This window comes from Ruditapes philippinarum, unplaced genomic scaffold, assembly GCF_026571515.1.
Source record: "Ruditapes philippinarum isolate M1 unplaced genomic scaffold, ASM2657151v2 ctg2121_1_1_1_1, whole genome shotgun sequence".
Lineage (NCBI taxonomy): Eukaryota > Metazoa > Mollusca > Bivalvia > Venerida > Veneridae > Ruditapes > Ruditapes philippinarum.
In genome coordinates, this window is record NW_026863826.1 from 240 (window position 1) to 13,865 (window position 13,626).

At 33.1% G+C, this 13,626-nt stretch overlaps 1 protein-coding gene across 1 annotated transcript in view; it reads left to right on the forward strand.

The window, feature by feature from the left end:
* Positions 1 to 303: 303 nt before the first annotated feature.
* Positions 304 to 13,626, forward strand: part of LOC132723428 (kinase non-catalytic C-lobe domain-containing protein 1-like) — a gene marked incomplete at its 5' end in the record, with an annotated part of 45,224 nt that continues 31,901 nt past the window's right edge. The window contains 3 exon segments of the mRNA XM_060708155.1: positions 304 to 359; positions 8,572 to 8,815; positions 11,025 to 11,114. Of these exon segments, the coding sequence (XP_060564138.1) occupies positions 304 to 359; positions 8,572 to 8,815; positions 11,025 to 11,114 (390 nt within the window).

Here is a 13,626-nt window from a genome sequence, read left to right on the forward strand (position 1 = left end):
TCCCATCATCTGGAACTGTATATTATCAATTTTTGTAATATATGGATGAAAATTTGAAGTTCATAATTAGCAGTATTGTATAGCTTTATCTTAGTAGACTGGATTGATGAGCAGCCTGGCCTAGTGGCTCATATGGGAAAGACTAACAACTTTTTGCAATACCAAGATAAGGTCATGCAGGGGGTGCAAAATAGTTATTTAATGCCTTTCAAAGATTTTCCATTGTTGTTCAACTTGTAGCACCTGTTATCATAATGAACTGTTTAATTGATTTATAAATCAATGTTTTTCTTGTATTTCCAGATCCAGAACCAATTTACCTGTCACCTGAGTACAGCACAAACGGAAACACTTACAAGGTATTCTCCATTACAATATTGAATATTGTTGGCACTCAGTTAATTTTACAAATTTTTCAGTTATTGTTACTGTTTAACATGTCAATCGTCTGAGTTAAGCTTCCTCAAGATCATTCGGTGCAACTTACAGTTTCGGGTTTATCTTCTGTCTGTCTGAACTACCAAATAGGGAAGGGAGCCACCTAAATGTAAACAGAACAAAAGAGAACAATAGATTTCATTTTTATGCCCCCACAATGTGGGTGCATATAGCGTTGCACTTGTCCGTCCGTCCGTCAGTCCGTCCGGAAATCTTGTGAACGCAACTCCTCTTAAACCGGATGGCAGATTTTGCTTAAACTTACAGGGATGAATAACCTTAATGTGTAGATGGTAGTAAAGGAAGGAATTTTCGCTGCGACCAAATTTAACAGAATTATGGCCCTTTGTTGATTTTTTTACTAGATACTATATAGAAATTTGTGAACGCAAACTCCTCTTAAACCGGGGCAATTTTGCTTAAACTTACAAGGGAATGAACAACCTTAATGTGTAGATGGTAGTAAAGGAAGGAATTTTCGCTGCGACCAAATTTAACAGAATTATGGCCCTTTGTTGATTTTTTTACTAGATACTATATAGAAATTTTGTGAACGCAACTCCTCTTAAACCGGATGGCAGATTTTGCTTAAACTTACAGGGATGAACAACCTTAATGTGTAGATGGTAGTAAAGGAAGGAATTTTTGCTGCGACCAAATTTAACAGAATTATGGCCCTTTGTTGATTTTTTCACTATGAGGGGTGTCCCAGAATTACGTGGACTTTTGCTGTAACTCAAAAACTACTGAAAATAAAAACAAACAAAATTAACATGAACAAAATGCAACCTTATTGCATTAGTACAAAAAATTTCAAAGTTGCCCGGCAACTGGATCATTGTCTGTGGGCAGGGTAATGAGACAAGGGGTAGCTGGTGCGGGGCCGTCCATTCCGACGTTATGACGTCATTCCGGTGGGTCGCTAGTTTGTTAATAAATGTGTGGCGTCGAATGTCAGTTTTTTTCTCAACATAGTCGCCGCCTAACTCAATACACTATGGTGTCGATATATCCACTGGTCGTACGCCGCCCTGTATAATAATAATAAAGCATACTATTAACTTTTGTTACGATAATAGTGTTAAAGACGACGGTGATAATGCTGACCGCTGTATTATTATTATTATTATTAATATTATTATTATAAATAATTTTATTATTATTATTATTATTATTATTTGTCATTATTATTTCTATTATTATTATTATTATTTTTTATTATTATTATTATTATTATTATTATTATTATTATTATTATTATTATTATTATTGTTGGAGTTTATTTTGTACGCAAGACAATGTGCGTTAAAAGGGAAATAACCTATCATGCGCACTGCCTTACTATAAGCAGTTTGAAGTTCACTTTCTTAAAAGCTGAAGCGGATAAATTGCGTTTAAAATAATAACTTGTGATTACCGTATAAGTGGTTTTTTCTGCGGGCTCCAAATTCTGCGGTTTTTCAAAATTTTGGCATGTTTTTATTTCTGCGGACTTTATTTCTGCGGGACATTCTTTGGACAAAACATGATTTAAATTCTGCGACTCGTCTTATCAAAGTCTAAGTCACATTACCCTATCTATTATATTTGCATGTACACGTTCGCATTTGTTTGTCGTCGTCACTGCAAAACTTTATAGTAATTACAAACAATTATATTGTTTGCTTGCAAACAAATATGATGCGCAACAATAGAAAGGTATACATCTTTGATCAGCGTGAAGTAACGTGTGAAAAATATACCCCGGTAGTATGATCTTTAATTAAATGAAAATGACATAAGTTTACCGTATCGTATTAGATGACAATTAAAGTAAACAACGATTATTTAGCAGTATAAGGGTTGGAATGGTTTAAAATATCTTTATTCTTAAATTAGCATAATTAACAATAAGTACATCCTTACAAACACACATTACATACAATTAGCCGACAGCAATTTTATACAACTTGAAAACTCGCTAACCGTTATAATCTGTTTGTCGTTATTACTTTAGACGAAACAGGTCACAATGAAGGATACATATCGTAGCAGGTAAGAGAAATATTCTGCGGTTTTTATTTCTGCGGTGCCGAAACTGACCGCAGAAAACGCAGAAATAAAGTCATCGCAGAAAAAAACACTTATACGGTAGCTTAATTTTTAAAAATCATTTTCTTTAAACACAAAATTATTGCCTACCCTTAAATAGTACTCAGCATTGACCTTGGTGTAACGCCTGTCCCGATCTATGACGTCCCTTGACTTCCTCAATTGACGCCGTAGTCAACAATGACTTTCTCACAAGACCCTTGTTGTCTTCAATGTTCTCTCGGCCGTCTCGAAAACGCTTATGCCACTTGAAAACGAGTGATCGACAAACAGGAGGTCTCACTTTTGCAGTCTCCAACATTTCCTGCGTCTGTGTTGGCGTCTTCCCAAGATTAACACAAAACTTGATGATAGTCCGATGTTCAGCGTAATATCCATGGACGTCATTTTTTGTTAAATATCCAAGAGCAACGGTTGTCCAGTTGTCCGCTGGTAAACATAACGGAAAACAGCTATGACGTCAAAATTTCAAACGAACGTTCATATGTCGTCACTGCATATGCTGACGACGTCGCGCCATTTTTTACGTATAAATACGCAAGATATACGAAAGTAAAGACAATTTATTAATACAAAATATTGGACTGCCCCGCCCTGCGCATACTGCGTTACTATAGCGACGTAAAATATAGAGAAGCAATGTTAGAAATTTAAAAATAATGGACATATTCATTAAGGATATGTTAAAGGTATTGTGTACAAATTTGCTAAAAAATGCATTAAAAAATAAAAAAGTTATAGCAAAAATCCACGTAATTCTGGGACACCCCTCGTATAAACTATGTAGAAATTTTGTGAACGCAACTCCTCTTAAACCGGATGGCAGATTTTGCTTAAACTTACAGGGATGAACAACCTTAATGTGTAGATGGTAGTAAAGGAAGGAATTTTTGCTGCAACCAAATTTTACAGAATTATGGCCCTTTGTTGATTTTTTCACTATATACTATGTAGAAATTTTGTGAATGCAACTCCTCTTAAACCCAATGGCAGATTTTGCTTAAACTTACAGGGATTAACAACCTTAATGTGTAGATGGCAGTAAAGGAAGGAATTTTTGCTGCAACCAAATTTAACAGAATTATGGCCCTTTGTTGATTTTTTCATTATATACCATGTAGAAATTTTGTGAACGCAACTCCTCTTAAACCGGATGGAAGATTTTGCTTAAACTTCCAGGGATTAACAACCTTAATGTGTAGATGGTATTAAAGGAGGGAATTTTTGCTGCGACCAAATTTAACAGAATTATGGCCCTTTGTTGATTTTTAGTTTTCAACTTGTGGCACATGTAGCCCAAAAAATATTTTGACCTAGAGTCATAAGATTGACAGAACAGTGGCGTGTGGGGGCATCCGTGCCCTATGGACACATTTCTAGTTTAACAATAGAATAAGGGGCCAATGACCCTTTATTTAACAAAATATAATAAAAATAGAAATGGCCCCTTATTCCATTTCAGGTGCAATTGTCCGTCTGGACAAACATGCATGGTTTGAGTTTCATTCTATCCATAATTTTCCCAAAACCCTCTGGAAATATTCACTGGATAATATTGAGAAATGCCACATAAAGGTCAAAGAAAAATCGTAATACCCTAAATGTTGGTATGTCTGTCCGTGCATTCATTCATGCAGTCTGCATGACCAGGTTTTACTCTGTTGGCTGGCTAACTTTTAACCCTGAAATCCAAAAAAAATGGATAAAATTACAGCTAAATATAAATGTGTTTGGCTTCTCTTTTTAAGAAATTCAGCAAGTTAAGGGTTAAAATATAAATTTCTAAGATGTTTTGTGTGCTGGGACCATCAATGGCCCTTTATCCTAGGATGGGATTATAGATTGCATGGGTCAAGGCCATTGAGAGTAATAGATTAATTTTGTAAAAAAAATTCTTACTTTACCAGTGACGTAGCTTTGTCTAAGTGACACTGATCCTACCGATGTTCTAGTTAAACATGAAACAAAATATGTTTTCCATTACTGCAAAAAAGAAGAAGAGAAAAAAATACGGAAAATATTTCATTTCATTGATAATTGTCAGACCTGGAGGCAAACTCCAAAGATCAACAAGTTTGAGATGGATCTCGGGTTGTTTATAAAGTATGCTTAACATATTGTGCTACTACTTTGTAATTTTTGAACTTTCTTTTTATGACAAAGTATTCATTCAACTTTTAAGGTGAATTGCTTAACATTTTAAGTGGCCTTTGACACTTTGATGTTTTCCAGTAATTATTTAAGGCACACAGTCTACATCTGTGGTTGCCATTTACATTTTAATGTTGAGGGTGCCTTTATAAGTAATTTTTAAGTGTTAAGATTGTTATAGAATTTGATAAACTGGGGTTATAGCAATAAATTTGAAGCATTGTTGGGTGTCACTCTACAAGCAGAAAAGGGGTAATAAATACATAAAAATTGCGATCTTTAAACTTGATTACACCATTTAATTGCTCCTTTTCTATGCTGACAAGGAATAGAGATTTTATGATAAATATTTTTCAAAATATTTCAAGATTACATATTTTACTTATTAACTATGCAGCATATAATTGATTTTAACCTTTGGCATGCTATAAATAACCTAACCTGACTTGTCCATCTTTCAAATTTGGGCAAAACATTGATCATATAGAGAAAATTTCAAAAGAATCACTGACTGAATAGGAAACAAAGCAGACCATGATCAGTGGGCACATCTAGGGGGTCATGGGTTTGAATACTGGCTACGTCACATGATCTGCCTCACTTGTTTGTTAACCAATTAATGAGATACCAGAATATTATCCAAGGTTGGAGAATTAAAAAAAAGTTTAAATGTAAAATTAAATAAATGTTTTAATCACAAACAATGTAACATCTGAATAAATCAAATTAAAAAGATCTCTAAGTTAATCTTTACCCTCACTTAATTTTCAGCTCTAGTTTTTTAGCTCACCTGTCACAAAGTGACAGGGTGAGCTTTTGTGATCGCTTTTCGTCCGGCGTCCATCGTCCGTCCGTCGTCCGTCCGTCGTCCGTCCGTCGTCCGTAAACTTTTACTTTAAATGACATCTCCTCATAAACCACTAGGCCAATTTCATCCAAACTTCACAGGAATGTTCCTTTGGTGGTCACCTTTAAAAATTGTTCAAAGAATTTAATTCCATGCAGAACTCTGGTTGCCATGGCAACCGAAAGAAAAAACTTTAAATATCTTCTTTTAAAAAACCCTAAGAGCTAGAGCTTAGATATTTGGCATGAAACATCTTCTAGTGAGTGTCTACCAAGTTTGTTCAAATAAAAGCCCTGGGGTCAAAATTGGCCCCGCCCCAGGGGGTCATTGATTTTCCCTATATGCATATAGTAAAAACTTAAAAAATCTTCTTTTAAAGAACCCAAAGAGCTAGAGCTAAGATATTTAGCATGAAACATGTTCTAATGAGTGTCTACCAAGTTTGTTCAAATAAAAGCCCTGGGGTCAAAATTGGCCCCGCCCCAGGGGGTCATTGATTTCCCCTATATGCATATAGTAAAAACTTAAAAAATCTTCTTTTAAAAAACTCAAAGAGCTAGAGCTTAGATATTTAGCATCAAACATGTTCTAATAGGTGTCTACCAAGTTTGTTCAAATAAAAGCCCTGGGGTTAAAATTGCCCCCGCCCCGGGGGTCATTGATTTTCCTTATATGTGTATAGCAAAAACTTAAAAAAATTTCTCTGAAAAAACCCAAATAGCTAGAGTTTAGATATAAAGCATGAAACATCTTCTAGTGAGTGTCTACAAAGTTTGTTCAAATAAAAGCCCTGGGGTCAAAATTGGCCCACCCTGGGGGTCATTGATTTTCCTTATATGTGTATAGCCAAAACTTAAAATCTTCTTTGAAAAAACCCAATAGCTAGAGTTTAGATATTAAGCATGAAACATCTTCTAGTAAGTGTCTACAAAGTTTGTTCAAATAAAAACCCTGGGTTTAAAACTGGCCCCACCCCAGGGGTGTCATTGTTTTTAACTATATGTGTATAGTAAAAACTTTAAAAAATCTTCTTTTAAAAAGCCCAATGAGCAAGAGCTTAGATGTTTAGCAAGAAACATCTTCTTATGGGTGTCTACCAAGTTTGTTCAAATAAAAGCCCTGGGGTCAAAATTGGCCCCGCCCCAGGGGGTCATTGATTTTCCCTATATGCATATAGTAAAAACTTAAAAAATCTTCTTTTAAAGAACTCAAAGAGCTAGAGCTAAGATATTTAGCATGAAACATGTTCTAATGAGTGTCTACCAAGTTTGTTCAAATAAAAGCCCTGGGGTCAAAATTGGCCCCGCCCCGGGGGTCATTGATTTTCCTTATATGTGTATAGCAAAAATTTAAAAAATCTTCTTTGAAAAAACCCAAATAGCTAGAGTTTAGATATTAAGCATGAAACATCTTCTAGTGAGTGTCTACAAAGTTTGTTCAAATAAAAGCCCTGGGGTCAAAACCGGCCCCGCCCCAGGGGTGTCATTGTTTTTAACTATATGTGTATAGTAAAAACTTAAAAAAATCTTCTTTTAAAAAGCCCAATGAGCTAGAGCTTAGATGTTTAGCATGAAACATCTTCTTATGGGTGGAGGGGGGGGGGGCTATATACAGGTGAGCGACCTCAGGGCCATCATGGCCCTCTTGTTAGAACTATCCATTATCAACTTTATGGATATCAAGATTTCAGGATAAGAATTTGATGATTTAGGACAGCAAAAAGTTCCATAGACCTTGGTCAGAAACTTCATGACATAAATTTTGCACAGGTCGGTCTTGCTGTAAACTGGCTGCAAGGACTGGTCAACCTTGGTTCAAGCATTGTAATGTTTAAAACTGCATTATTCAATCATGGAATGCACAATAGCTAATTAGATAAACAGTCACGACTGTAAGAACATACAGAAAAATGTTGTAATAAAATCTGTTAAGATAATTACTCGTCCATTTTTCCTGTTCATAATTAACCTTTACACCGAAGTAGTGACAAACACAAAATATGAAATTATGACGCAGTTAAAACTTAAGAGTGTTCTATTGCATTTTGGTACTAACATGACCCATGTTTAGTTTAAATTTGATAGGTTTTAAAAACTGTGAACAGATAATAAAATGAGGCGTTTTCTTGTTTGATTGGTATTACATTGTGATTTTGTTTTGATTCGAAACAATGCAGATCAAAGGTAATTAGATCAAATTCATTTCATTTTACTATTGTTATGAAATATATTTTTTGTTTGATTTTTTTTTAAAGATTTCAAAGTTCACTATGAGTAGTCAGTGAAAAATAATAATTTAATCAGATTTCCTGGTAAAAAAACAAATACTTATGCATGTATATGATTTTTTTAAATGATATAGAGGGTTAAGTAAAGTGCAGTAGCTCTGGTATTTAAACATAATTATGGCCTTTTTTCCTATATTGCTTTAAGAGTATTCTGTTAGAATTTATAGTGAAAGGTTTTGACTTTCAAGATCCTGTCTTCATAATTTGCCCAGTCTTTATAAAGAATGTTTAAATATCATGATACTTGTTGTAAATGTATATAAAAAGTCAGAGCCCATTTGTAAGTACCAAAGGTTAACATATTATTAGAAATCTGGCTAGAGATCATTGTTTTCTCATCACATACCAACTACCCCTCAACATGAAAGGAATCCAGATCCACCAGGTACTTTGAATTATATAGTACTGACTGCCTGCCCAGGAAAGATGTGATGGCTCACAAAACTGTGCTCTGGTGAATCCAAAGTGGCTCACTGCCATGATCCGTAGGTTAAACTACCGTAGGTTAAACTACCGTCACCACAACCACTACTACACATTATTTTGTGGTAAAATGTGATTTTACTTAAGTGCATTTAAATATGTTTATAGAGGAGTATTTTATATTTTAAAACTTGCTTCAGATTGCAGATTAAAACCAATTATTCAAGATTGAAGGCATTTTTTGCAACCTGTAAATATGCAACATTTAACACTTTAAGAGACTTCTATATGAATATTATAGCTAAACTTAACTCAGTGTTTCTTTCTTTTCCAGGCACATCTGTTCTCCTTGGGAATGACCTTACTGTACGCAGCAGAATACAATGTTGACCAATCACAGGAGGCTATATCTGCAGAGTTACGGGAACTGTTGGGTCGTATGACGGCAGACGAAACCACCAATCGTCCAGATCTTGAATCAACTATTATTCTCTGTGAGGAACAGCTTTGTGGTCAGTCATCACAGGAAGTGTGCTGCGGCATTGCCGCCATTGTGGGATTCGGACTCCCTCAAGAAGGTATGCTGACATGTTGAAGTATAAAAGTCAATATTGAATTGCTTACTACTGAATTCAAACAATAGGAGTAGGAAAAAATGAATGAGAAAATATTGACACTTCATCTGAATTAAAAATATTCAAAATTTATAGGCATTTGACATTACGATTGTTTTTTGTTTTTTTCTTGTTTTTTTTTTTTAAATAACAGCTTAAATAGGCATACTAAATCAAAGGTTTGATGCGACACAGTGATAACTCATATTACATAATGAAGCAGTTACGTCGGTTTTGCACCGATCCATTGACAACTAATAAGTTTTGGGTGTCATTGCCATATTTGGTCTGTAATATTAATTTAAGAGATGTTATAAATATATTAAGCACTGATTTAGATTGTTTATTGGCAAAGGCTAGTAGATAACACCTTCGTTAAGTGCCAATATAAAATTCCTGATTCAAATCATTATGCATATAAATCATTATATTTGTTTGGAAAACAATCGAGGGTAAAAATATTTTATAAAAAATCTCTACACTGACTAGATAATATCACTGTAATTATTTTATTTGGCAGCTTAACAAGTCAAATTATCGACAAATATTGTAAAGATAGGTTACGCCAAGTTTGTTGGTGGCGATATCCGCACTCACTTGACAATGTATAGTCAATGTTTTCTCATGCATTTTTTATCATGTGTGATATATCATAGTAAAGTTTAGCTATAGATTATGTTTGCAGTGAGCCTTTTAATAGAATTTAAACATACATAGGCACAAACTTTTCATTTTCATTGTTACATAGTATATTTTCTGTAAAGGGTATAAACCTATATCTTCTGAAATATATTTAGCGTCTTATTATACAGTAAAATTATGCAGTTCCCATGATATAATGTTCAACTGTCAAAAAAGTTTTTTACATAAAAATTATTTCATGCATTAATATTGTACGTAAATAGAATAAAATGTTCTGGAACAAAATATTATGCGGCTATTTTTTATTTTATGTAGTCTTAAATGGTTTAGAAATGATTTCTTGCATGTGTTATACACAAAAAAAAGAAAAATGCAAACATATTTTTTTTATACAGGTATTTTTGAAGTATTCTGTTTCATAATTAAAAAAAAAACAAAAATATAGCTTTATACATGTATATTTTATTCAATATAAAGCAAACTGGTTGAGAATAAAGAAAAGACTACTATTCCATACTGCATTTCGGCCATTTTTTCGGAAATTACATATGACTGAATGTTACTCCTTAACCAGTTTGCTTTATATTGAATAAAATATAGATGTAAATATAATGATAAACATTATTGCTTAAATCTTCTTAAATGTTTATGAATGATTGTTACAAACAAGTTTGGCCCTAATCCTGATGTGGTATTTATTGAACGGATTTGCTTGACATAACAATAAAGTAAGATGAAAGCATTTACTATTGATAAATTGTAATAGATTGCAATCAGAGCATATAACATCCGGTTCTGTTAGTTTTTATCCAAGTACGTCTAAAAGTCTGTTCATTGTAAATATTTTCTTTCACTTCATATTCTTTTAGGTTTAGGAAAATAAAATAAGTGAAGGGTCATTGACATGTTAATGTTTAAGGATTACTTATGATTTAACCCCTAACGTCCAGGGACCGAAGATGATTACCCCTTGCCTTCAGTATAGAGCTAGGTAAGCCTATACATCCATGCAGTCTGACCAGGCTATCACTGTTGGCTGAATATCTCAGATAGTTAAAATATCCTCAAAATTGATAATGGACATTTCCAAAACTGGAAGAAGTCCATTTAAGAAATTCAGCTGTTAAATCCCAATCAACTGCATATTTCATTAAATCCATTTACTTGTCAAAGACCCATAACTTCTGCATGTATTTAAATGAGTAAAGATTTGCATGTTCTACTACAGCCACTGAAGATATACTCACACACGTTTTTTCAGGGGGGAATAAGTAATTTAAAGATCATTGACCAAGGCCCATAACTCTTCCAGGGGTTAATACTGAATAATTTCCATTATAAACTTAAAAAAAGTCATTGATGTTTTCAAATTGTTGTTTGTAAATGACAGCTATTGTAAAAGATTTTGTAGGTAGTAGTTTGGAAGTGCCAGAGAAAAGGAAGAGAGTTTGAACAGTAGCTCTTACAGGCATGATTTTGTCACTTTGTAATTTATGAAGGAAATTACTGAGATAATGTATTGCTTTTACAGTAATGGTAGAGAATTTATACTGGAAAGGGGGTAACATGAGTAACCTCTATGGTGTTACCTCGGAGACGAGTACCCCAGATTATGTTTTAAGTATGATTGCATGTTCCAATGTACACTACTTGTACTACATGGTGGAATTATAAATTGTTTACTAACAAAACCATATATTTATATATTATACAACTTTAACACGATGTTGGGTTCAGGAAATGTGTCGGAATCCTTAAATGTTCAATATGAGCTCTGAAGACAAAATTTACATCATTTGCAAATGGCATGGACAAAAGATTTGACCAACTTTAGTTGTGAAGCAGATCTGATGCAAAACGATTTTTAATATTTCAGTATAAATTTATATAATAACAAGAATAAGCACTTTGATTTGCCTTTGATGTGATATTTGTCTTCTTAGCTTTAAGTTACAAAACAGTTGTTTACTTCATAACATATTAACTATATATGTAAGATATAAGTTACATGTGGGACAATTTGTTCAAGGTTAATAATGTATGGGGTAAAATTAACTCTGCACTTGAATACACTTAATAAAGCTTTCATGCACCATTGTAAGATATATACGTTGAAACCTAAACTACATAGCCCTATGACGCATAGGTCATAGAGCCAGGTCAGTCTGTGCGCTTCATAATGTCTGACAAGGTTCTATGCTGTGGCCAAACCCATTTCTGTATTTGCATTATGATTTTCATACAAGAGAGATTCTCAAGAAATGAGGAAATGTGAGGTTTTCTCATCTTACACCGATGTACAAACGAACTTTTACAGTTACATAATGGTAAATTTGCCGATAACTAGTACAACATGTTGATCACTCTAGATAATGGTAAAAGTTGAACGGGAAAAACCTGCATCAATATTTTGTGAAGTTCCAGTTATTTGACGCGTTCATGAAGACGAAAAATTTATCATAATACAATTTGATTTTTTGTCATGACGGAAACATTAAGCTTTGGAGACAATAAAGATAATACAATTGTTATCTTGCTAAACCGATACTTTCAAAATCTCTACAACAATTTTGATTTCTGTTAAAGAATGCATTAATGAATGCTTTACCTGTACACTAACTATATTTATTATATAATCTATAAATAGCTTTGAAATGCCTTTCCCTGATTGGCTAACAAGCAACTTTTTGTAAAAAATAACAGGTCAATATCAGAGTATATTCACTGTTTTTTCCTAAAAATAGATTTTCAGAGTATATTCACCGGTTTTTCTTCTAAAAATAGATTTTCTGGAAATCCCTTAAAGAAGCAAGACTTTGACGTGACGTCATGCTAAGTTTGTTGTTATTATTTTGAAAAAAACATTGATTTGGGTGTAAATAAGAGTCAAATTAGTCTATATTAGTTACCGTTTTGCATTTTTAAGAACAATAGGGATCAGCATGCCAATGGAAAGGGCCAAATTATGGAAACAGTAGACAAGCTGAAAAATAATGATTTCCATCATATGCAATGGCAGATGTGATAAGCCATATAAAAGCTATTTATAAATTATATAATAAAACATATATGTACTTTTTAGCTGTTGAATATGATGTGATATGTACTGAAAAATTAATATTGACCTCGGCTATCGCCTCGGTCAATATTAATTTTTTCAGTACATATCACATCATATTCAACAGCTAAAAAGTCCATATTTGTATAATATTTTATGCCACTCATGTAATACTGGTGCCTTAATAATAATGTGCTATTTATAATTTGGTGGCATCTGTCCTGGAGGGTGCATGAGAAATTATTACACTCAGGTTTTTCTGTTAAGAAACAATGTCAGGTTTTTTTGGTGTGTTTTGTTTTAAAGAATTTGGTGAAAAATGAAATATTTGGAAAAGTATGATTTTTAAGATTACTTTTATTATAAGTTCAGACTCCATCAAAAATTGTCAATTCAGCATAACTATACATGTACGTAGATATTACCATAGTTCTTGTTAATGAATAAGACACATTGCCCTGTTTATAAATGTTTGTGTGCTCAGTTTCAACTGTTGTTATGTTTTTATTTCAAATAATGTTTTGTTTATTGTATGTATTTTTGTTAATTTACCCTCACTACCGGAATCAACCACATGTGCGAGCATTTGTTTATAATTCTCAAAAAATCATATTTTATGTTGTAGATTGGATTCTTACCTTTCTTGAAGCATGTTAATTAATACATTAATATTCATAATACTTAAGTTTGTTTACTAAATGAAAAACACAAATAATTGAATGATAAAAGTTACATTTTTGTAATTAAAATTTTGCTTTTAAAATTGTACAAACTAACCTGTCAACAGAAATGTTAGTTCAGGGTTTACATCTGAATAATCAAGGATTTCATCTTGTTTATAGCAACATCTTTATGTCTAATTTTGATGCAATATTATCTAAATTGACCAATTAGAGTCTCAGCTTTGCTAATAATCTTGCCGGACTTATAATTTTTAGTGTGCTTGCTTACTTTTCAATTTAAAGATAACACTCTACATAATTATACTAGCAATGTTGCTTCCTGTCTCCCGTGACATATTTTTAATGGCATAATATTAGTTCATGCAGGACTTATTTAAATAATTAATTAATTG